General features: G+C 33.7%; 1 protein-coding gene across 1 annotated transcript; it reads left to right on the top strand.

Moving 5' to 3' along the window:
- Positions 1 to 167: 167 nt before the first annotated feature.
- Positions 168 to 25,005, top strand: LOC131053455 (replication protein A 70 kDa DNA-binding subunit A-like). The gene is made up of 6 exons (XM_057988064.2): positions 168 to 235; positions 13,695 to 13,912; positions 19,280 to 19,414; positions 19,520 to 19,606; positions 23,226 to 23,394; positions 23,496 to 25,005. Exons 1-6 carry the CDS (start codon positions 168 to 170, stop codon positions 25,003 to 25,005), a joined length of 2,187 nt encoding a protein of 728 aa, XP_057844047.2.
- Positions 25,006 to 26,879: the final 1,874 nt, after the last annotated feature.

The raw sequence follows: 26,879 nt of genomic DNA, 5'->3' as shown, positions 1-26,879 counted from the left end.
TAGGTCATTTTGTAATAAGAATTGGAATTCAATTTCTAGCAAAAAAATGATTGCTACTGTTGCTTAAATTTGGTTTTGATGGCCGTTTCTTGTACTCAATTTTCCCATTGCTGCACTGACTAAAATTGATTTAGTGACTTGAGGTAGGATTGGGCCATTTTTGTAATATGAGATCCCCAGCCAATTGCTACTGGGACCTGCAGAGAACTGAACGTGTGACCACAGTTTGGCAAATGTGAGTTATTTTGCTGCTGCTCCATCTTCTTCCTGTGCACACCTTTGCTGCTCCTGACCATTTTTCTAGCTCTCAATTATCAATTTTTTCCTCACTTAAGTCAATTTTGAAATGATATATGTTTAACAGATTCCATGGGTAATTGAATTTAGGGGTGTTCTCCACTGGCTGATACATCACAGTGAACAAGATAAAATAAATTCTGCAGGATAGGTTAAAGGAAACAAGATAAAGTATCTGGAATTTTCTCGCAAGGAAGCTTACTATAAGGACCAACTGTGTGAAATCTTCAAGAAAGTTTTGTGATACTGGTAAAGATAATCCAGTGTGTGATCTCCAGTAGCTGTTGTCATCATGCAGTGTGGGACAACAGACGTTATGAAGCATAGGGAATAGATAGACAAAGAGAACGAGATAGGGATGGAATAAAATTTAATCCTGGGATGGGCCACATTGAATTGGAACTTCTATACAAACTGTAACATGGGAATTATTGTTGTTTAGACATTTATCCTTTCTTTCTTATTTATTACTTATTCTTCGTAAGTATTATCAGCAATAACTTTATAAAGTATTGCAGCATTAAATAGCTTTTAAAACATAACAATATATGAGAACAAAAAGCAGTTACTGTGGTAATATTTTTCAATATGCTAATGGAACATGGAAAAATAATGGAAAACACCAAGTCTTGTTGCCATTGCGAGAGGCAATTAATTGATTAAAATTGCATTTCTAGTGTATTTTTTTCTGGATTCGAGAGACAAAACTTGTGGTCAACCTCTCTCCCACCCACATTGATCCTCTCGCTTTCAACTTCCTCAAGCGAGGTCTTAACTTTGCCTTGACTCCTCGCAACATTCCGCACATCGACTTCCTCGTCGAGATCGAAAATGCGGTTCGTACCCTTCCACTTGATGTTGCTGAAGAGGTTAGACAAGATTGTGCTGTAGCGCTCCGTTATGCCAAACCTCCTAAATTCAACATCCCTAAAGCTGAGCTATTGGCCTTCAATAATCTAATGCATAATAATGACCTTATCATCTCAAGAGCTGACAAAGGCAATGCCACGGTCATTATGAGCAAACCAGATTACTTGGCCAGAATGGAAATCCTCCTCTCGGATTCCAGTAGTTACAAAATTTTGTCTCGTAACCCGTGCCCGAAGATTCTGAAGGCAGTTAGATCTGCTATTTCCAACTCCTCATTGGATGATTCTACCAAACTTCGTCTTCTTCCGTCTAAGGAAGTGACCCCTCGTATATATGGGGTCCCAAAAATTCACAAAGCCAACATTCCTTTGAGACCCATTGTCGATACCATTGGGTCTCCGACTTACAAGTTAGCCGCTTTTCTTGCCAAATTAATCTCTCCGCTTGTTGGTAACTCCAACTCCTTCATCAAAGATTCCAACCAATTTGTCCAGTTTATCAAGGACACTAAGTTGGACCCTCAAGACACTCTTGTGAGCTTCGATGTGGTGTCCCTCTTCACCAAGGTCCCTATTCTTGACGCCATAGAGATTGTCAAGCTTAAGGTCAATGAGGAAATCGCCTCTTTAGTGGAACTTTGCTTAAGGTCAACCTTCTTCGCCTTCCAAGGTGTTATCTATGAACAGGTTGACGGAGTAGCCATGGGCTCCCCTCTCTCGCCGGTCATTGCCAACATATTCATGGAACATTTTGAAGAGGTGGCCTTACATTCTTTCCCCCTCAAGCCAAAATGGTGGAAACGATATATGGATGACACCAATGTATGTTGGCCCCACGGCTTGGACATGTTAGAGGAATTTCATACTCACCTCAACAACATTTCTCCGTCTATTACCTTCACCAAAGAACTTGAATCCAACAACCTTTTATCCTTTCTCGATGTCTTAATTTGTAAAAAGCCTGACGGATCCCTTGGTCGTCAGGTGTTTCGCAAAACTACCCACACTGACTTATATCTTCATTCGTCTTCTCATCACCACCATAGCTAGAAAGTTGGGATCCTCAAAACCTTGGCTTTAAGAGCCCATCGGATTTGTGATAGGGATAACTTAGACCAAGAGCTCTCCCATCTTCGTCAAGTCTTCCTTTGGAATGGCTACTCGAACAAGCAGATCACTAGGGCCTTCCTCCAAGCCAAATCTCATTTCCTTTCCATCTCAAACCCCGTGCCCTCTCCATCTCAGGCCCCGTATGTCTCTCTCCCTTATGTTGAAGGCATTTCTCACAAAATCTCAAAAATCCTTGGGAAAAAAGGTCTCCGTTGTGCCTTCAAACCTGTTTCCACCATCAAGAGGCATGCCCCACCGCTTAAGGACACTAGGGATGCCTTTTCAGAGTCAGGTGTATACAAGATTGTATGCTCCTGTGGAACTCCATACATTGGAGAAACAGGTCGTTCGTTCATGACTCGAATAAAAGAGCATAGTGCCGACATTAAGCATGAACGTGCCCTCAAATCAGCCTTAGCTGAGCATTCATCAACTACCAAGCATCATATCTGTTTGGAGGACACTTAGGTATTGTGTAGGGAGAACAACTTTTTCAAGAGGAAAGTTAAAGAGGCCATTGCTATCATTCAGCACCCATCCAATCTTAATCGAGACGATGGGTTAAACCTTAGCATCTCGTGGCACCCTCTTCTTCTTGCCCTCCAGCGTCATCCCCGCCCCCCTCCCTGACTTCTCCTCCTCTTTCTTCTTCATTTATACATCGCCCTCTCCCCCTTTGGTCTATTTTCCTATTTGTTTATTTTCTAGTTTATATTTGATTTTAGACCTCCTCTTGTGTTTATTTTTATATGCTCATTCTTTTGGAATTGTAATTTTCTCTTTTCTTATTTGTTTCTGGTTTTTGTCTTTTGGTCTATGCCTTTGTGTTTATTCCGTTATGTATTTATAATCATTTTTTTATTCTTTTAGTTTTTTATTTTTATCCCATTTTCTCTTCTTCTTTTTTGTTTTTTAGTGGTTTTGATTATGGTGCTGAGCTTTCCTTTTTTCTTTTTTGTGGGTGGTTTATTCCTTGGAGTGTTTTAGGTCTCTCATCCTTCAGGTGGTCTTTTCCTTTTCTCTTTCCTCTCTCCTTGTTTCTCGTGCCTTCCCCCACCCCTCTCCTCTTTATATTTTACCTCAAATCTGCAACTCAACATCTTTCATGTCTTGGGAATTCTTTTCATCCTGATGATGAATCACGGAGTGTGATTCGAAACGTTGATGGAAAAATATACACACAATCGAATCCAGAAAAAAATACACTAGAAATGCAAAAATGGATTGTGGAAATCTCATAGCTTTAATGATTAAAATTGACTAATATTAATTTATTAAGACTATTAATACTTTTGTTTGAAAGATATTTGCAAATGGATGTTTTAAGCTCATGGCTGCTATATCTTGTCACTTGTCATTATTCACTGGTTTTTCCTTTTTTATGCCCTTTTGAATGTCATAAACATTTGACAATTCTATTGATTATTTATTTAATACATTTTTATTGAAAACTACACAAATATTTAAAATAAATTGTTTATTTTTTTAATACCTTTTTTAATATCGTCTCTAGAGAGACAATAGTTGAGATCTAAAGACATATCGTCTCTCGAGAGACAATATGATTTTAATGCCAACTATTGTCTCTAGAGAGAGACAATATGTCTTTAAATCCCAAATTGTCTCTACAAAGACAAAAAAAATTATGTTTTCTATTGTCTTTATAGAGACAATTTTAAAGACGATAATTTAAGACACTCGGTTAAAGACATTTTTTAAGACAAAACCAAACTTTTTTTTTGTCTCAAGTTGAGACAATTTCCTCAAAATTTGTCTTAAAAATTGTCTTAAAACACCCCTCTATGTAGTAGTGAGAGAGGCAAAGAGATACATGTATAGAGGTATGGGAAAATATAGATAGCAAAAGATGAAGATAGATTTGATAGGAAGTGGAAGTGAAATAAATAGAGATATAAAAAGAGGTAATAGAGAGGGAGGGTAGAGATAGAGAAAGAGGTATTATATAAGGAGATATGAGAAGATATTGTGAGAGAGAGAGAGAGAGAGAGAGAGAGAGAGAGAGAGAGAGAGAGAGAGAGAGAGAGAGAGAGAGAGAGAGAGAGAGAGAGAGAGAGAGAGAGAGAGAGAGAGAGAGAGAGAGAGAGAGAGAGATCCTTTAGACAAATAAAGATGGAGAGAGAGAGATAGAGAAATTGAGGGAGATGAAGAAAGAGATATAGAAAGAGGGAAACATAGAGATACATGGGAAGAGAAAGAGATATAGATAGAGGTATATGGGAAGAGAAAGGGTAGGAGACATAGAGATAGATATATAAATAGGGGGATAGGGAGGGAGCAAGGGAGGGAGAGATGAGGGGAGATAGAGAGGGGAGGGGGAGAAAGGGACAAAGATAGGTAGAGGAGGGAGACAAAAGAGGGGAAGAGAGGGAAAGAGATAGGTAGAATCAAAGGAGATAGAAGAGGGGGTTGGTGGAGAGAGAGGTGGAGAGAAGAAGAGAGGGCAAATATTGCCCAATTCATAGAGAGCGAGGAGCTATAGACCAATATATAGAGAGGGAGAGGGAGAAAGGGTGAGATCATATATTGAGAGATATATATAGAAATAAAGCCATATTAGGGAAGATGAAGGGTTGAGTGAGAGATAAATATATAGAGATGGGGAGTGATGGAAGGAGAGTGAAAGGACAAGGACAAGTAGAAATAGAAAGATGGAGACAATGATAGAGGAGGAGATGAAGACATAGAAAGATAAAATATACGAAATGATATAGAGAGAGGTATAGAGAGGGAGATTAAGAGGGGGAGGAAGACATTAAAAGATATAGATAGACAATGTAAGAGAGATTTTAATAATTATAATGTAGATTAATTTTAATAAGTTTGTGTTATTATCTAAAGTTTCATAAAGATGACAATTAATAAAAATTAATTTGAAACTTAAATCAAAATTAAAATTAAAATAAAAAACTAAATACAAAATTCAAATATTTTAAAAATCCAGATAATAATAATAGAAATAATAAATTAATAACAAATAACAAATATTTTCAATAAATAAAATTAAAAAATATATCTATTATTCATAATTTATTATTATGAAAATTTATTATGTGCACATATATTAAAAAGTAAATAGTAATATTATTTAACTTGTCATAATATATAATAAAAATTAATTATATATTATAATAATTATTAAAACTAAAAAATTTAAACATATAATTAAGAACTATATATAAATATAATAAATAAAAAAACTAATACCAATCAAAAAACTTAATTTTAAAAGTTGAAAATATAGAGAGTATTAAGTTTTATATTTAAAGATCTATCTTATGTGGACTAATTTGCCATCGTGGCCATGATTTCTAAAATAAATTGCTAAACAAAAATGGTGAAGGAAATAATGGTGAAGAGGCTAACAAGTTAAATCATTATTTTAAAGGAATATGAAAATTTATTTCCATTCTTTTCTGGATGTCATGTGAATACAACTTGCGGTAGAAGTAAGTATGAAAAGACAATCCTTAGTTCTATCATAAATATGCGTTCCTTTGATTAATGCGATGCATCGAGAGAAGTCAGTATTACCGTGGGGAAGCATAATCACAATGTAGGAACAGGTGTGAAGAAAATTCCAAATATTTGTTACAAAGGACACAAGGGAAAACAACAATAATACCAAGCCTGTCCAGTCTCATACATGTAAGGACTCTGTCCTGAACTGCCAACCAAACACAGGCTCCAACTTTAGGAAGACAAGTCGAATGCCAAAACAGCTTATAAGGCCAAGATGATAAATCTTTAGCAACCATAAGAAAGTTATAACCATCTTTAACAGTGTACTTACCAAAAATATTATTTGTCCAAATAAGTTCATCCTTAGAATCATAAAGAAATATAATTCTATCCCCCAAAACCTTCTCAAAATCTAATTTCATACTTTGATCAACATCTAAGAAATCAATCAACTTCCATCTAGCTAGCTTAAGGGGTCCACTATTTACAATTTCCAAATAATCTGCTACAAAAACACCCCAAAGGGAGGAAAGAATAGTGATCAAAGGAGACCAATCCCTAATATTCACCAGAGGTGTGTGTCCAGTCCATACTTCATCCCAGAATCTGACCTTTCTACAATTATGAACAATCCATGAGAGATGAGGCAAAATAACTGATCTACATTTACAAAAGAAATTCCAAATAGCAGAACTTGAAGGCAAATTTGAAAATTTAAAAATGTACTCTCTCGATCCATTATTTAAATATTTGGCAAACATAATCTGTGCCCATAAGGAGCTAGGCTTGTCATATAATTTCCAAACCAACTTAGCACCTGAGGCTAAATTATGATTCTCTAGACTCTAAATTCTTGTTCCCCCAAGTTCCTTAGGCAAACATACCTTATCCCATGCAACTAAAGGGACTTTCTTCTTGCCATCTTTATTATTGTTCCAAAGAAAATCTCTAAGAGTATCCTGCAAACTAACAATAGCGACTTTTGGAGACTTCAAAACAGACATGAGATATATGGGAACAACATTCAAAACACACTTGATGAGAACAATTTTACCTGCCAAAATTAACCATCTATGATTCCATGAGAGAATTCTTATAGAAATGACCGAAATAATCTTATCCCAAAAACCAATCTTATCATGTTTAACAAAGAAAGGAATCCCAAGGTAAGTACATGGAAGATTTCCAGTCTCAAATCCCCAAAAGGATTGCCACCTATGTTGAACCAGTTGTGATGTATAAAGGAAGAAAATCTTTGATTTATCACCATTCACTTTCTGACCAAAAAACGATGCATAATTTTGTATTATTCCTTTAATCACTTTTGCCTCAACTAACGAAGCATGTCCAAATAACAGAGTATCATCTGCAAAGAGACAATGAGAAATATTTTGGGGAATATTCTAAATCCTTATAACATTCCAAAGACCCCCACTTTAGCAGCTCTAATAACCCAACTAAAGGTTTCAGCTAGGAGAATAAACAAAAAGGGAGAAAGGGGATCTCCTTGTCTCAAAACCCCTGGAGGAAGTGAAAAAACCACAAGGAGAACCATTAATTAAAACGGAGAATCTTGTAGAAGAATTACATGCACGAATCCATTTGACCCAGGCCTTGGAAAAACCTAACTTCTCAAGAACAGCACATAAAGCCCCCCACTCTACTCTATCATAAGCTTTCATCATGTCTAGTTTAAGTATCATCGTCGGGGTTCTTTGGGTGGAAATAGAATGCAGCACCTCGTGTGCTACAATTGCACCCTCTGTCATCTCCCTTCCAGGAACAAAACCACCTTGCTCCAATGAAATGATCCTAGGTAGAATTTTTGCCAACCTAAGGGAAATTGCCTTCGTAAATATCTTATACGAAGTGTTACATAAAGCAATAGGGCGGAAGTCAGCAAAAGTCTTAGTATCCTCTTTTTTAGGAATAATTGCAATCATTGTAGTATTAAGTTCTTTTAAAACGGACCTATTTCTCCTAGCTTCCTCGAGAGCCAATAAAACATCATTTTCCACAAAATCCCAACATTTCTAAAAAAATAAAGGAGTAAAACCATTTGGTCCCAAATCTTTATTCGGATTCATGGCAAAGACAACACTCTTAACTTCTTCTAAGGAAAGGGAGACATCAACATCTTATTGTCTTCCAAAGATACTAAAGGAGGAATATTAGATATAATATCATGGCTGAGATTTCCATTTTTTGAAGATAATAATGACTTAAAAAACCTAACTGCCTCTGAAGCAATGTCCTCCGGGCCTATCAATAAATTCTCATTCTGACATTGAATACAAGATATCCTATTCTTACATATTTTAATCTTAGTTGAACAATGAAAAAAATTTGCGTTCTTGTCACCATCTGAAAGCCATAACTCTTTAGATTTATGTCTCCAATATATTTTCCTCTCTAGCTAACACCTCCTCAAGTTGTAATTTTAGTGACTTCAATTCATCAAAAACTTGTGGCACCATACCATGTTGAAGCACACGAGTATTAAGACACTCAATCATATCTTGAATCCTTTGTTTCTCCTAAAAAATATTCTTAATTTAATGCAAGATATTCCATTCCCTAATATTCAATTTCAAATAACTTAACTTCTTAGCAATTTGAAACATACGGGCCCCAAAACAAAAAGGAGCAGAATTCCACCATTTCATAAGCAAAGGCAAAAAGGAAGAATCCCTAAACCACATGGGCTCAAATTTAAATGGAGACTTAAAAGAAGCCCTATCCTCAATAAGTGAAAGGGAAATTGGAAAATGATCAGAACCTAAGACTGGTAGAATAGAGGAAAAGATTTCAAAATCTGAATCAATCCAATTCTCAGATAACAAAAACCAATCTAATCTCTCAGCAATCTGAGAAAAATACCTTCTCATGTTTGTCCATGTGAAAACCCCATTCTGAGACTTACAATCAAAAAGGCTCATATCAGAAATTATATCCCCAAAGTCATCCATAATCCTTTTATTAGGGAAAACACCTCCTCTTTTCTCATCTAAATGTGTGATAGCATTAAAATCACCCCCGAAGATAATAAAAGAGCCATGTCTTAAGGGAGAAGAAATCCTCTTTAATTCACCCCATAACTTACTCTTCCCTTGAATTCCTGACTGAGCATAAATGTTAAAAAGCCAGAAGTTAACCTTTGAAATCTTGCTTATAACTAAAGTCAACATCAAATTTGTAGCAAATGTCACTAATTGTACCTCAATATTATAATTATTCCAAAGCAATGCCAAACCTCTTGAAGCACCACAAGCAAGGGAAGACAGAAAATTCCACCTCTTCTCCAAGATGAAAAAACCAAATCAACAGACTTCTTTGACAACTTTGTTTCTTGCAACATAAAAATATCACACTTAATCAAGTCCATCTGGGACTTAATTAAGTGTCTCTTGTTAGGGGCATTTACATTCCAAGAAATTGTTCTCATTGTCCGTGAGGGGAGGCCGAAGCTCCCCTCTTCCCATTAATTGGAGAATTTTTGCTTTCCCAAAAGCAACCTTGCAAATTACGTTTCACAGCGCCTGATCTTGTCACAGGAGAACTACTCACAGATCTTTTACTCCTCTTTCTTTTTACACTTACAGGAGTTAGGCATGTTTTCTTAGGCCTACCAAGAGAGACTGAACGCCTCCCTTTCCCACCAACAAGAGAAAGGGACAAAGTCTTTTGAATTCCAACATTAATTTCCATTTGAGTCTTAAGATTATTTGGAGGCCTACCTCTTCCAGGAGAAACCACTGGTGGTGAAAAAACCAGAGTTGTTTGGACAATTGGTAAACTCTTGCATGACTTTGGAGAAGCCAGGATAATTGGACCATCTTAAAAACCCAACTCTGTTGCCGCCAAAACCGCAAAAGGATTAGCAGATGTAGAAATTGGAAGGGTCAAGTTTATACCCCCCAAATCATTCTCAATTGAACAAACAACTCTATCAGTAATACCCTCATCCATCTGAGGTGCATGATTGTTAAAAATATCATTTACTTGCTGAACCGGATTCTCATCTGGCATAATAACAGAGACAACCTCTGACGGATTACTATTCCCTAAGGAAGATTCATTAGCCATATTAATTTCAACATTCAGAGGGGAATTATTAGACACCAAATTCTTAATTTCCTAAACTAAAGAAGCATCATTAGGAAAACCTATGGCAGGTACCTGTTTAATAGTTTCCATATCAACCATTGCATTTTTATCTAAATTCACATTCTTTGAAGAATCCAAAACCTCCTTATGAGTGCATGAAGATAAATTGTCATCTTTACCCTTTATGTGATTATTTGGCATCTTAAGGCAATCTATTGTCAATGGATGATCTACTCCATTTATCGAGGGATTACCATCCATCACTATACCCCTGTTATTAGCAAATGTCTTCAGTAAAGATGAAAGTGAGACCGAACCCGAACTGTGATCATTTGGTTTCCCAAAACTACAACACAATAGATTATTTTCAAGATTAATGTGACATGTTTCTACCAATTTATGCGAAGAGACATTTCCACATCCATCAACCGAAGGTCCTGCCATCAAACTATCTTTATTAAGGGATTTAGGGACAGAGCTAACAACCTACTGGTTTTTGTTAAAATCCATAAGTAACGAAGAATCCAAAAGTAAAGGAGACTTAAGAAGCTCCAAATACCATCATGAGACTTGATATTACAAGTACGGGGGCAAACATTGTTAGGGTTAATAAGAACACAATTTTTTACCAGAACCTCCCCTTCCACAAAGTCCATTTTAGATGTTAAAACAGTTCCAAAAGTATTTCCAATTTGCTCAAGAACATCCGGATCCATAAATTCAAAAGCAATTTTAGGTAAACCAAACCAAAAAGGAATAAGTTTCGAACAAGACCAAGCAAGAACAAAAAAAGGTTTCCAAGCCGCAATTGAAATTAAATGTTTTCCAAACCAATGATGCGAAGTTCTTAATACTTCATCTATGAAAGAAGGAGAATCAAAGACAATAATAAAAGCATTCGCAAACAATAATCTAAAATAATGCATATCCCCCCATCTTTTCTGCAATTTATGATAAAGCTTTAACAAACTAATTTGATCACAAGGCATACCCCTTATTTATGTTGTGAAGGGCATAATGCGTCTAGATTTAGAAATACCTTCCTTAAACACATTTATTTCTAGTACTATTTATTATAATACACAATGGCATTATAAATTATAGTAAATGAAATCACTACAATGATGTGAGAATGCAATAGAAAATAATTAAGGTCTATAAGAGACGACTGAAATGAATCTAAAATAATAGAATAATCCCTCAATAATTTTAAGTTGATAATTTGACCCCTAAAAAGAATATAAAAATTCTATCTACAAAAAATAAGGTTGAAGGAAAATTTTGTCACAATCACTTAGGGTATTATATGGTTATTGAATGTTATGGACTTGACACATATTAATTATCTACTATAAAAGGAAATAGATCATCATGGATTATACAAAAAATATATACCTAAAGCATTATAATGCATGAGCTCACTTTATCATGTGGTATGATTATTATGATCTACATCTTTTTTAAACAATGTGATCACAAAAAAATATGATCTACTTACTTTTTCATGGTTTAATTTATTTGTGGGGTATACCTTAAATAAGATGCTTTTACACCCATTTTTCATAATTAATCGTTGATACACCTCCTCCTACACATGCGTGGTTGATTTCTTTATGTTAGATAGATCGTTGGTTATTAAGTGTTGAAAATTCCATACTCTTGCAATTTCACCTCCACTTTTGTATCCCCTTTAGTTCACATTCCCATAGCATTTGCATACGCTCATTTCAACCCTTACATTAATTGTTTTCCCTGCCAAGATGGTCAAGATACATTTTTAGTAGCTACCTTTTTTTGTTAGTTTAATGTTAACAGTGAATTTCTCTCATCTTATATCATTTTTAAGCATGGTTTGTCTATAAAATATCATGTATCAAGACATCTATGTGTAGCACTAGCATCCTATGAAATTTTATCACAAAAAATGTCAATTTTTAGCATAATCCACTTGTCAACCTACCCAAGTTAGTGGAAAAAGCCTAGAATAATTTGAAATGACTCAACCATGCTTATTTTCTCTCCTCTTCTTTCTTTGTAAACATGAAATGACTCAATAATGCTTATTTTACCAACTCTTCTCTCTTTGTAAACACAAAGTTCATCTATGCAATCTCTCTTGCAAAATCTCTAGCAAACATCTCTTGAAAATCCTATTGGGTTCACACAACTTCATCAGATCCCTTAGCTGCCAAATCAATTATCATTGTGTCTGTTTATATTTTTCTTATCTATACATCTAGCTAGTATGGAGGTGGAAACCAAACTAGGGTCATCATTGAAGCAAGTCCCCAAAAAACCCCAAATATCTTTCATGTTCTTCGTGTGTTAGGTTGACTGGACATATTCAATTGTAAAGATATTTGTAGTCTTTATTATTTGTTTAAATCATTCACCATCTGATTATTTATTATATTCTTTTATATCTCTATTATCTAATATTTGTTGGTGTTTATCATTATTGGGTATTATAGGTAGATAGAAGATTAAGTTTGGTCTTTGCTACTTTCTAATTACTTTTTGCCATGGTCAATATGTGACTTCAATGCAACACATAGATGTCCATGGCTTCACATTGGTGTCTATGGACAAGATGCTCAAATTAAATCCAATGAAAGTCTACTCCTTATTTTTGCTTTCTTATGGTTATAAGTTCATTTTTATTTATCTTTAGTGTTACAATTAATTTAATCTATTAAGTGCATGTAGTGAAACTAGTTCTCAAAGGAACATAGTTTCCTTTCTTAGGGTGTCGCATTTCCTCCATTGCAATACTATTTTGAACCAACCACCTTGGGGTGTTACCTTTACACTAATTTCCATCTATCAACGCCATAAATATTATTTTTTTATAATATTGTCACTCTATTATCTTGTTATGCTACTCTTTCTTGTTTTCTTTTTCATGATGCATACCTTTATTTTCCTAAGTGCATGTTTACATATGAGCATCTTTGGGTTTCCATAATATTGTATCATCAAACAATACATATTTGTAGCTGCCTATGTGCAAGCTCATCTTGCATACATCTTGTTCTTTGGTATTTTATTTGCACATATGCTTAACTTGTATGCACATGTCATTCTATTTACATAAATAATTAGAGGTTCTCTTCACACTTTTTTTGTTGTTGTAGTACTATTCTAAACTTTCAAGAAGATTATGAGTCTAATATATATATGTTGAGGTATTCCTTAACATAAATACCTACATTTTTGTTATATATTGCTACGACTCTTCATCATCATGCTTATTTTGCTAAGACTCAAGCTATTTTTGATATATATTAAGTGTGTTGTTAGTAAGTAAGCTATTAGTTGTTCAAGTTGTCTTTGGGTTGTTAGTGTAAAGGGCCAACACCCTTGTTATGGTGCTTTTAATATCAAAAATATTTTCTTAAATATCCTATTTTAGTATGTTTCTTTTTATAAATTTAATGTATTGTATATTATTAAAGATTTGTAACTTAATTATAATTGCTTGGTTTGCTCTTATGTCCCTATGACTTTTTTTAAGTTTTTATAAGTTAATTTCAATCCTAAGATTATAGTTAATAGTTTTTAAATAATAATATAACAATACAAATATAATATAACATCTATACTAATGTAATATATAATATTAAAATAAAATAATATAAAAACATAGTAATATAATAATCTATAAATAATAATGTAACAATACAAATTGCGTCTAACGAATCCTCGACGAAGAAAGTGAAAACCCAACATGTCTATGATGTTGAATAGGATTATATTGCTGACAAGGAGGGTGAAGATCTTAAGGATGTGGATACTTCTGAACCCCTATGGATGCTGGAAATGATAAACTAGAAGGGGAAACTGTGGCCCTTATCAACTTGGTGGACCTAAAGGAGGTCATGAAAATGGTGGGCCTGGAGGATATGGGAACCCAAGCAGTTACTGCCCTGCTAAGGATGTGCTGAAGACGATTGAAATTACCAAGGACAAAGTGGACCTGGAAGTGGAGACATGGCACAATCTGGAGCAGAACAGGGAGGGCAGTGTTGTTGATACTACATTCCCACAAGGTATCCCTACCATGGAGCAAATCAAGAGTATCACCATAAAGGTCAAGACGATCCTAAAATAGATTGAAAACCTAATGTCACTCCTCAATATGAAGGCCATCACTGATGAGGTTAAAGAACTGAAGCGTAGGATGGACGTCTGTGATACTCAAATTATCAATGTTAACAAATTTTGCCTGCAGGTTCTTCAAAGCTCAGCTCTAACTCTCTCCCTCTTTAAAGAGCGTACTACAGACAATGATGCTAATAAGGAGAGTAGGGAACTGCATAAGTTCCTCTTCAATGAATGGAACAGGGTCATAGATATGACAGGTGTTAGCAAGTCAACCCCTTAAGTCTTTTTCTATTGGTTTTGGTTGGGGCTAGTGTCCCTTGTTTTGTTGGTTCAAACTCTTGGTGTTTTTTGGTTCTAAAAAACTTTGGCTTTTAACTGTTTTTGTGTTGTTATAATGTTGTAAAGATGTTGTTGATAGTTCACGTTGTGTAAAGGATAGTGCCCTTGTTATCACTACTTTTTTAATCAAAAACAATATAAATATAATAATAAAAATAGTATAACATAGATACTAATATAATATAATAAAAATGTTATATAATGTTTATACTAATGTAATACGATAATAATATTTGTTCTCTTTTTTTCAAGATTAATCTTCCTTTTTTAAAATGTTTTACACACATTTAATCATTGGATAGTTGCATGAGTTATATTTATATTTGATCATAAAATATAATTAATATTTTAAAAATTATTTTCTTAATTCATAAAAACAACATTTAGAAATTGTGAATGGTCTATTATAATTACCTTTCCTATAATTAAATATTTTTCAAACTTCATAATCTAAATTTAATTTTTATTTTAAATAATTATCAAAATACCATTTTCTTGATTTGTGTAACATTAAAAATTTAAAATCCAATTTATCCAAAACAAATAATGAAGTGTCAGCACTATTAAACTCTTGATTGACTTTATTTTTATATTCCATATATTTTACACATGCATGTGATGGATTTGACATTTACTTTGCTGCTAAAACTTTAGCTCTATCAACAACAAAAGGTTGAGGTTGTCTGATAAAACATGTCCAAAAGAAAACGTGCATGAATTGTCCAAAAACCTACTTCAAAACATGAAGTCTAACCAAAAACAATTCTATCACAAAAACTGAAAAGAAAAGCAAGCTATTTCAAATATTATTTTGAACACAATTAATTTTTAATATAAATATAATAGAACTAGGATTATTTAACAATTAGATTTTTTAATAAGAAATTAAAAATTATAGTGATAATAAATAAATAAATGTATTATAAAAATTAATTATTATAGTTATCTTGTTATAATGAGAAAATGTTTTTTTGGTGTTAAACAAAAAGTTAGTTTATTTGTGTGAGTATAATACTTACATAAAGAATGTTGATAAGACAAAATTGAAAAATTGAAAAAAATAAAAGAACATATATTTATAATTAATGCAAGTCTCATACATACATATATTTGATTCTTAAAAATCATGAATATGATTACTTAAATAATAATAAACTCACATTAAAGAACAATTTAGATATGGATTTAAGATATTTTTATCTTATCTAATTGTCTATAAAAAATCGTGTAACTTATTAATTCCCACTAACCAATCCATTTTTTTTTGGTTATTTTCCTGTCTACGTAAGATCAATAATTTGGGTTCTTATCATAATATAGGTCTAGACAAGAAAAAATTAATATTCAACTCTGAATTATGCAATACAAAAAATGACAAACATTTCAGATATTTATTATTATTAGGATGCCAATCACCTTTGAGACTTAATATTAGAACTACTATTATATTTTATTTGTTATTATTAACAAATGTCTAATACATTTATCATTAACTTCTTTATTTTCACAATTTTAAATTTCTATGTTTTTTGATATTAAATTTTTATCATTTTATGTTTTTATTTTTAAATTTTTATGTTATGTCAACATCTTTCATTATTTATTTATATTATAAATATTACTCACTTTCATAAATAAACTAATAAACTATTTGTTTAACAACAAAAAAATATTATTCTTATTATAACTAGGTAGCTATAACAATCAGTTTTTAATAATAATTTTAATTGTTTATTATCAGTAGAATTTAACATATTAAAAAAACAAAATTTAATCACTATATAATATTTGTTATATATAAAATAAAATTTTAAAATTAAATTCATATATTTAACAAAAATATAATTATATAGATAGAGACTAATAGACTTTTAATTATTCAAAACAAGTTACTATCATTAAAAATGAAAATAAATAATTTAATATATCATGAGATTCCTATGTTACATCATATAATAGCAAATAATATTAAGATTAATATTTTAAAAGTGGTTTGATACAACATGAGATTAATAAAATAATTTTGATAAATAAATATCTTGTAAAGATGGTAAAAGACTATACACAAGATTATATTCACAATACACTGATTAGCATGAATCCCCTCTCTCTATCTCCTTATCTCTCTATCACTCATATCTCTATTTCTCCCTCTCCCTCTATATCTATCTCTTCCTCTCTATCTCTCCCTCTCCCTATATACTTATCTATGTTTTTGTCTTTATCACTATCTATATCTCTCGCTTTACCTCTTCCTCTCCCTCTACCTCTCTCTATTCTTATCTCTCTTTATCTATATCTCTCTATTCTTATCTCTCTTTATTTGCATCTCTGGTTTTATCTATTTGTATCTCTTATCATATTTATATTATTATATTATATTATATTAATATAAATGTTATATTATATTTATATTACATTTTTTATATTATTAATTTTTTTTAAATATATTATTATTTTAGACTAATGTTTATAATCTTTATATTCACCAACATAAAAGATTAGGCCAAACCTTTTTTTTAAAAAGCAATGATCTTGTAAGTGAGATGGTTTTATAACAAAAAAAATTCTCAATACAACCATAATAGCAATTTGAGCATTCTAATAATTTAAAAACCTCTAATAATATATATTAGCTCTTGCACCAAAAAGAGGTGCAATAGTTACGTCAATAGTAAAATATAATTTGAATAGTATATTAGAGAGTATAATCACAAAATATAAAATCTGTATTTGTGAAGTGACAATTATTTGTGATATAAACAAAAAAAAATGGAATATAAAGAAAAAAATGTAGAATAGCTCATTGAAATGGAAAGTGGTTTCCCAGAACATAAGAATTCAGTTGGAGGATTCATAGACAAAATGATTATTTATTCTACCATAATAACACCATCCAAGTTGAAGTCAACATAGTCAATTACAGATTTACACGATTGGTAATCCTCAATGAGCACAGTCTCATTACCTTAAGTTTTAGAAAAAATGCCAAATTTGTTCTATTTAAAGACAACTTTGTAAGTTCATTTTCTTCTTTATTAAAAGGTTGAACAATATTCCCATAGAATTGTAGGGGGGCTTAAAATAGTAATAATTATTAATTCGCACAACAAAGGCAAACTGAAAGGCAAGCTTCATTGAAAACTTACTATTGGAAGAGCGTGGGTATTTATTGTTTGTGTCATGCTCCTTGGTCGGACAGTCTAGTTCCTCTAAAAAGGACATCATGGATCATGTCCAATTAAGCTAGCAAGGTTCATTTTAACATACCTACATTATGAGGGTTTTCCCCGGCCACCCTAATTCCCATGAATATAGATGTAAACCTTAAATAATATACATCTACATAGAAACCACAAAATTACTGCGTTCTTCCCTTCTCTTTTCTTTTCTGTTGTTGTGCTTCATTGCAAAACTCTCTACTTTTACGATTTATTGTTTATAAACTCATATTGGAACCGTCCTCCTACCACCCCGTTCTTCTGAAATCTAGTACCACTGTGCAAGGAAAATACAAAAATCTCAAAATCGTTGCAGATTCCTTGTGATGATACTGTTCCCTTATTTTGTACGTGTCTGTAGATCTTGGGTTCAAGTCACACCCTATACCACAAGTAAGCTTTCTCAATCTAACAAACGCTACAGGAAGTAAGCAATGGCTCTAAAGGAGCTAGAAAAGAAATAGGAGAAACTCCGCCAACAAAGCACACAAATACTTTTATAAGATAATTCTTCTTTTCTCCTCATGTACCCGTCAAACATCTTATAAATTACTTACTTCTTTTTCCTGCTTTTCATTTTCTTTTTAAATTGATTTAAGACTCTTACAACATCACGGTCTACTTTAGTATAATTCTTCTTTTATGTGCTTTTCATTTGCCTAGGGGTTCGAATGTGAAATTTAAGCTGGAAGCCCCTGTATACAAAAACAGAATCCCAAAAAATGCTTCATCACAAAAACTTGTCCATCCCCGCCCTCGATCTTACAATAGGTGAGCGTTAAACATGTATTTTAGGCAGACAGTTATGTTTACTCAAATCTTTGTGCAACACGTAACCATTTTTCCTCACTGAAACTGACTATTCAGATTTACCTCTATATAATCTCGCAAAGGAAACAACTTTTTGCAAATTTCTCACGAAAGAAAATCTTATTTCGCCACAAAAGACGTATGGAAACCAAAAAATAAAGAAATATAAAGAACAAAAAAAAGCACATCTTTGATTTTTTCACTGCAAACGACGCAGAGGTGATGCACCAGCCATGAGCAAAATTAGCAGCAGGAACAGGTCATTATTTTGATTATTACCGGCCCCCGCAGTTGAGGGGAGTCGATCTGTAGACCGATTGGTTAACAGTACACGTAAACGGCTATTCCTGGCTCCCGGTCTTTATGCTTACTCCAGAGATGAAAGTGAACACATTCACACAGCAGCAGCCATTACAGACTTTACAAAAACACAAGGAAATATAAATTATAGGTTCGCTTATATGGAAATTATTACATATAGTTCTTCGCTTGTTCCAAGTCTTTAATAGTCGGGAGAAGAGGAAAAAAACAAGAAAGCATGCAGATCTCACACGACTTCTTGCGAAGAGGAATTTTCAATGCTGACGGATGACGAAAAACGGTGGGAACGAATTTTTCAGCGTGACTGTCCCCGGACGCACGGCATTAGATTTTTCTGGCTGCGCGTGAGACATTTCCGGTGGGTAAAGCCCACGTAATACATGCCTATCGGCTAAAAATAAAACCTCTAAACGCAAGACTTAATAGTTAATTAATAGTTAAATATTTAAGCCGATAGGCTTTTTGTATGGGGGTTTCCTTGCCGGGAAAGTGTCAGCCATCCGGAAAAGGCATCGGGAAAAAAGGCGGTTTATAGTTCACTTGTCGGAAAGTTGTCACTTGCTTGGCAATGACATTTATTTGACCGGACACACATTTATAATTACCATTTATTACTGCCAGTTGGAAACATTACTTCGCATGTTGCAAACTCGAAGGGTTTTTTGGAAACTAGCGTTGCGTTAAACGAGCTGTTGCTTTACCTTCTCCACTACTGTGTTCGTAATCTTTTGTTGGACACTTCTTTGCAGTTTGCAGGTGAGTGAGATGTTTTTCTTTGTGGGATCTAAGCTTGGTTTTTTTCCCTGTTGTTTTCTTGAGTTTTCTCATGTAATGTTTGCTGCCTGTTTCGGTTTTTGCAAGACGGTGGTGATTTCTTTGCCCTGTTTACGTTTGCTGAATCAAAGGAGAAAAAGACAGAAGCTCTGAAGATTTGTTTCAAGTTTGCAGGTGAGTTCACGTTGTGTTTGAACGACTGTAAACTCTCGAATGTCAAAGATTTGCAGAACGAACAAGGAACAAAACCCTAAGCCTTTTTCCGTCCGAATTTTAGAGCGAATTAAACCGATGTTTTTGGGTTTTCTTTAGGTTTGCTGAGTTCACGTTCTGTTTGAACGACTGTAAACTCTCGAATGTCAAAGATTTGCAGAACGAACAAGGAACAAAACCCTAAGCATTTTTCCGTCCGAATTTTAGAGCGAATTAAACCGATGTTTTTGGGTTTTCTTTAGGTTTGCTGCAATTTCACCCAGTGATACGACATGGGTTTTAACCATAGCAAGCAAAATGGCATTGTGCAGTTATCTTCTCTTCTGTACATCTGAGCCTTTCCTTGCAAGTATTTTTCCCTCACAATGAAGACTCCTGCATATTAATTCACTTCCTAGGTTGTGAGGGTTTCCTTTCAACAACTTTTTGTCGCTAGAGAATGACAGAAACCCATCCGCAATTATACCCCAATAAAATGACATTTTCCCTTGGCAGCCATGTAAAGTTGAATTAATTAAAACCCCAAAAGTCTATTTATCAGAACCAGATTTAAATTTGAAGATTATGGCAACTTTTGTCTTGATTATTGAACCACTGAACAACATAAATCACACAATCTACAGTCTCCAAATATTTTTCCAAAACAAATTCCACAAGGTCCAAATTGTGAAGCAAATAAACTGGAAAAATCATTCACCTGGATCTCACGAAGGCCACCCTTTTCTTGTGTATAAGCCATACGGTACACTCTTTCAACATTCACAAAAATCATTTATGAAAAATCATGCGAGAATAACTAAAGAAGATCTGTAGCTTTCTTCCTTGGTGTGGGGCTTAAATCGCTGAGTTCAAAGCTCCTTAGGACTAAAAAGAATTAGTAAACTTCAAGATTGGTATGGCGGTTGCACATGGCGGGCTACAGATTTCCAGATCTAGTGACTACAAACCCTAAAGTGCAATACGTCTGATAATTACTACTACATAATTTAAGTGTTTCAGATTCAGGAAAAAGCAAAATAAAAATGCAAACGAGCGAATTAAACCGATGTTTTTGGGTTTTCTTTAGGTTTGCTGCAATTTCACCCAGTGATACGACATGGGTTTTAACCATAGCAAGCAAAATGGCATTGTGCAGTTATCTTCTCTTCTGTAAACTGCAACAAAATAACCAACAGGGATGTACCCCAATGTTATTAACAAGTTTTAATACAGGGTCTCCATGAAGGCAACAGACTTCCATGAACTATTCTATCACCCAAAAAATTAATATACTCTACTGTGATAATAAAATCTGTATGGTTCTGTTTAACATCACTGTATAAGAGGCAAATTTAAAACATGCATGTTTAGTAAGTTTTTGAAGTTGCATAACTTGCAGATACCTTTGTTCTTACGGTTTTATCGATGGCTAAATCCGCCACTATTGCCCTGTGGTTTAACTTCTATGCCAATTTTCTCGTAGTTTGATTATTATTTTATTTTGTTTGACGATGGTTATCTTGATACTTATGACTGTTAAGCTCACTAAATTTTAGAGAAACACTCAGTACCACAGAACTTAAACATGATAATGGGTCACTAAGATGGTAAGATGACATCATATTTCAATTCTTCTACATTGTTTTAACATAAGCTTTTTAATGGTTATTCAAGTCGGTTACGCCCCTCTCACCTAAAAAAGTAAAGCTTGCGAGAAACCAATCTGATAAAACATCCAATGTAGAGTCAATTCATTGTTTGTGAAACCCAAAGCTCATACACAATTTTTTTTGAAATATTTGTGTAGTTTTTTTTGCAAATTGACAGTCTACATTGAGGTGGTGTATACATTTCTTACCTTACAATGTAACAGCTATTAGAAAGTGCCCTTAAGAGTGATATCTCCCTTAGTGTGCTGACAGAAACTCCCTCATCATTATTCTCGATCTTGAGCTTCTTAAGCGCAAAAAACTGACCTGTGTTAATGTCCTTCACTTTGTATACCTTACCATAAGTTCCTTCTCCAATTGCTCAATCTTCTCCAAGTTCTCGTAAACTTCCATTTTCTTTTCCTTCTTAGAAATGGCCATAACTCCAAAGATTGCAGGTTTTAAATTGTGAAAATCTGCTTAAGTTAAAGCATGAAGGAATATTTCTATAGAAGAAGAATGGAAAAGGAATTAAGAGTTTTAGGATTTGCCACTTAGACCTCTGTAGTGTTGAACCGTATGTCTTCCAGTGAAAAAAAAATACAGAATATCAAAAGACGCATTTATTGACCATTTAATTTTAAATTCGGACAGCATAGCATGTCTTAAGATTTGTGAATTAATTATACCCATCGACCGCTACGAAACTGGCCCTCCAACTAAATACTCTAAACATCGTACATTTAGGAAGCTATGAAATAAATTTAACTTTGTTCGCATTTAATGTACAGCCTTAAATAGCTCGCAAAACCAAATACAAAATTCATTCTATTTCATTAATTTCATCTAATGTAGCTTATCACGTCGGAATATAATTGTTTTTTTCACGCATATTTAGAGAATTCACCGAATCAAAAAACACACTTAAGACAAATATGCTATACTAATGTATCATAAATACATCACAAAATAACCAACACGGATGTAGTCATCTAAACCTAAATATTGAACATTTGTGCATATATAAGTAATTAGAAATTTACTAGAGTCTAAAAAGCATTTATTGTATCTATGTAGCACTTGTTTTATCACTGATTAGAGCGTTTTCTATTTTTCCTTTCACTAAAACTCTTTGAAAGTAGACAAAGATATTCCAAGTATTCTTGATAAGTGCTTGTCTTCTAACTATACATATACATTGCTGATTGTAACTTTGAAATTTCATTGCGATCTCGTTGGACTGAAGATTTTCTCTTGATCCCAAGTGCAATATGAGTTGTGCTTACCGTTAAAATATATTCACTTGTTTTAATTGTTGTGACATAGACTCACTATTTCACCGTTCAAAACCCCATTCCTCATCTCTCAAACACAGTGGTCACCATGTCATCTCCGATGGCCTCTCCTGCTGCCTCGCAACAAACTTCTACAGAAACTTCGGTGAGCTTGTTTATACATTTGTTTTCTCTTATTCATATTATTTACAAAGATTATATCTCTATTTGTTCTTTAGTTTTCTGTAGACTTCTCATCCATCAATGCAAGTGCATATACCAACATATGTCGCTACTTGAACTATTTTTTTGCATCTGTTTACGTATTTATATATATAAATAAATTGAAACAGATGTTCTCTGCATTGTCCTTGTGCATTTGTATGCTTCAATACATCAATCTATAATCTGTCCATGCACACAAAAAAAACACCTGTAAACAAAAACACACATAGCTAGTAATACAAATTGGAAGCTTCAAAAAAAAAAGGGTTGTCGTGCCCATGCCAATGCGTATGAATGTACATGACCTTGTGTATCTATTTGGTTGTCTTCTATTATCCTTGTAGGAAGTGGAACAACATCTACAATTGACCCCACATGCACTGCTCTGCATCAACGCTGGGGATGATGTCCCCTCTCCACTGCTTTAGCTTTTGTCTTTTGAAAAATTGATAGACGATGAAAATGACAATGCCCGGTATAAGGTTGTTTTGTCTGATGCCACACACATGCAATTGGCGATCCTCCCACCTAAGTATAGTGGTTTGCTGCTTTCAGAGACATTAAAGATTGGCACTATCCTATCATTGATAGCCTATGGTTGTAGAAATGTTTGGAACTCAAGGTATGGCCCTCTATATGTTATGTTGGTTTGTTCTTGCCTTTTCAAATCCCCCTTTCCACACTATCCAGATTATTCAACCTCTTATTTTGCTCATTTTACAGGACTATAATAATATTCAGCCTTGCTGTCAAATTTACCAATTCTCCATTGCTTGGGAAACCTAGATATCTGTTTAAAGAGCAAGAACAACAAATGTTGGGTCGAGACACACCTGCCACAACTAAACGATCCCTTAAATTTGGAATTCACCTCCCACCTGTGCAGCATGAATCTTCTGTTAATATCAGCCCGATTAAAGCCTTGAACCCCTTGCAAAATAAATGGACAATAAAGGGGTGTGTGACAAACAAGAGGAAGATGCATCAATACAGTACACCAAAGTCCACTGGCCAAGTATTTAGCTTTGACATGATAGATAGTGAAGGTACTGAAATTAGAATAACTTGCTTTGGCGATGTAGCAGAAATGCATTATCATAGGGTTGAACCAGGAACATATTATACTGTGTCAAAAGGTTGTGTTAAAGAAGCTAACACTAAATGGAATAAGCTTAACAGCCATCTTGAGATAACTTTGGACAACAATTCAATATTGAAGCATTGTGATGATGTTGTTGAATGTGAAGTAAATAATTCTCAATTCACACCAATCAATGAAATTACATACTGCACCAACAACACTTTAGTTGATGTTATTGGTATTGTAGTTGTTGTTGGAGAACCCTCATTAATTCGCAGGAAGGATGGAAGCGAAGTAACAAAGAGAATTGTAAAAATAAATGATGCCTCAACTTTTACTATCGATGTTAACTTATGGGGAGAAACATGGCAAGGGCTAGGTGAAGATTTGAAGAGCATGCACACAACCCAAACAGCTGTTGTCCTTGCAGTCAGAAATGCTCGTGTTGGTTATTTCAATGGAAAGGTGGTCAACACAACCACAGCAACAACCCTAAATATAAACCCTTCTATACCTGAAATAGAGACACTTATGTCAAGAGGAAAGATTTCAGATGCCCTTTTACCGCTATCATGTGTTGCTGGCCAGCTTAACTCACAATACAGTAGGATGACAATCACAGCTGTTTTAGAGCGTACAAGTGTTCTCTCTGAAACAGTTGAAATTACTATTAGGGCTATTGTGAGAATCATTAAAACTGATTCTTTTTGCTATCCAGCCTGCCCTTTGAAATTTAATGGAAAAGAATGTAAAAAGAAATGCACCCAGCAAAGTGATAATCAATGGTTTTGTTCAAGATGTCAAACTACTGTGCCAGAATGCAATTACAAATACTTATTGCAGATGAAGCTCCAAGATCATACAGGGGCTCTTTGGGCTACTGCCTTTGATGAGGTTGGCACAAATATACTGCAAATATCTGCCAAGGAGCTTTACATGCTGCAGTACGATTTGACTACACAAAAAACCCCTCAGTCCATTATCAAGCATGTCCTTTTGTCTTCCTTTGTTTTCACACTCTCTATTACAACAGACATGTACAATTCAGAACCCAGGCTCAAAGCAACGATAACCAAAGTTGCCAGAATTGATTACCAGGCTGAAAGTGCTCTTCTGCTTGCAGAGATTGCTCGGATGACTACAACTGCATAGTTCCAAACCAATTGGATAGTGATGCTTTCCACGTGCCTTTTGATCTTCATACAATATATAGCTTGTTCCTAGTTTTTAGTCGTCATTGACAAACAGAACTAAATTATCGGTCGTTGTCTATATCAACACTATCTAAAGTGTTTTTTGGGCTGCCTAGGACTTTTGGTTTTTGACATTGCTTTTGTTCTGTCATGCTTTCAATCATACAAAAAAAAATCAAATGCAGTTTCCCTTCTTTCCAGCTTATTATCTTAGATCCTTTTGTACCTTTTTATGTTATGTAATTATTGAACAACCATGTTTTCCAAAAACACTTATTTTTTATAACTATATTTATACTATGTTGTACAAATATGATAAGAAACAAACCATACAGATTACACATTGACACAAACATTAAAACAAGAACCAATAGCTCCAACCTATGTTGTTTTAACACATTTCCTGATCTCAAAATCATGATTTCTATATTGTACTATTTCACCACGCTTTCCCTGCCCATTTCAAATTATAATCTGCAATGTCAATATCTTGTACAATGTTGTTTTATGTTTATTGTTATTATATATTCAAAGCATTTTGTTGACCTGTCTCTTTCTTTTATTGTAATATTTTGAATCCTTTTAGATACGTTTTGATACTTGGTCCAGACACACTTATGCTTCTCATTAATGTTGAACTGTAAATTAAAATGCAAGTTTTGACCTTCCAACAGCTTTCATATTCTTCTTTGTATTCATTCAATTTATGTAAATGTTTGTTGCCTTATATGTTCTCTCCAATATTTACCGCCATGCATAAAGATAAATATCTCCATTTATGTATCACGATATACAAAGATACCTATAGATTTCTATGTGCATTTACATATATTTCCATACACATACATGCATACATATGGTCCTCCACAGCTGCATACTCACATACATACAACCATATATGCATCTCTATACATGTAAATACAAAGGAAGGCATTCACAACAGATATATATACACATGAACAATCTTATATATCTTGAAAGTTATGTGGCTACATACATAAGTAAATCCATCTGCAAAATCTTTTTTATGTGCATGTATGCACCACTGCATAAATGATTGTATGTATGTGCTTGTGCTTCTGTATAGAAATACGTACACATGTATGTGTATATCATGAAAATTGGTATATAAATTTATAAAGAAAAACCATACAAGCACATTGTGACATAGCTGCAAAGTATCACACACCTATAAACATGCTCACACAAAGGAAGCCACTCACGGTGCATAGATATGAACATACACAACATTGTGTCTCTTGAAAGTTATGTACCTACATATGTAAGTAACCTTGTCTCTAGCCATATTCTTTTATGTGCATACATGTCTCAATGCATGTATAGTTATCTGCATGGTCATGTGCTTAAACTTTGTGCAAAAATATTTAACATGTACAATTCAAAGATTGCATCAAACAGAAGTTTCAAATGTAACTATATAGATTACAACATAGACACTATCTTTACCGGTTGTTTCTTGCACACTCAAGATCTTGTACAATGTTCTTTTATCTTTATTGTTATTATATATTCAAAGCATTTTGTTGACCTGTCTCTTTCTTTTATTGTAATATTTTGAATCCTTTTAGATACGTTTTGATACTTGGTCCAGACACACTTATGCTTCTCATTAATGTTGAACTATAAATTAAAATGCAAGTTTTGACCTTCCAACAGCTTTCATATTCTTCTTTGTATTCATTCAATTTATGTAAATGTTTGTTGCCTTATATGTTCTCTCCAATATTTTACTGCCATGCATAAAGATAAATATCTCCATTTATGTATCACAATATACAAAGATACCTATAGATTTCTATGTGCATTTACATA

Source organism: Cryptomeria japonica, chromosome 4, assembly GCF_030272615.1.
Source record: "Cryptomeria japonica chromosome 4, Sugi_1.0, whole genome shotgun sequence".
Lineage (NCBI taxonomy): Eukaryota > Viridiplantae > Streptophyta > Pinopsida > Cupressales > Cupressaceae > Cryptomeria > Cryptomeria japonica.
This window is presented reverse-complemented; position numbering and strand designations above follow the sequence as displayed.

Bases quoted from the DNA above. Each gene is read 5' to 3' on its own strand.
- LOC131053455 (XM_057988064.2), top strand. From the start codon at position 168: ATGAGATCCCCAGCCAATTGCTACTGGGACCTGCAGAGAACTGAACGT. The intron at 236-13,694 runs GTGAGTTATTTT...ATGATAAACTAG, and splicing joins GTGACCACAGTTTGGCAAAT to AAGGGGAAACTGTGGCCCTT. The intron at 19,415-19,519 runs GTGAGTGAGATG...GGTTTTTGCAAG, and splicing joins CACTTCTTTGCAGTTTGCAG to ACGGTGGTGATTTCTTTGCC.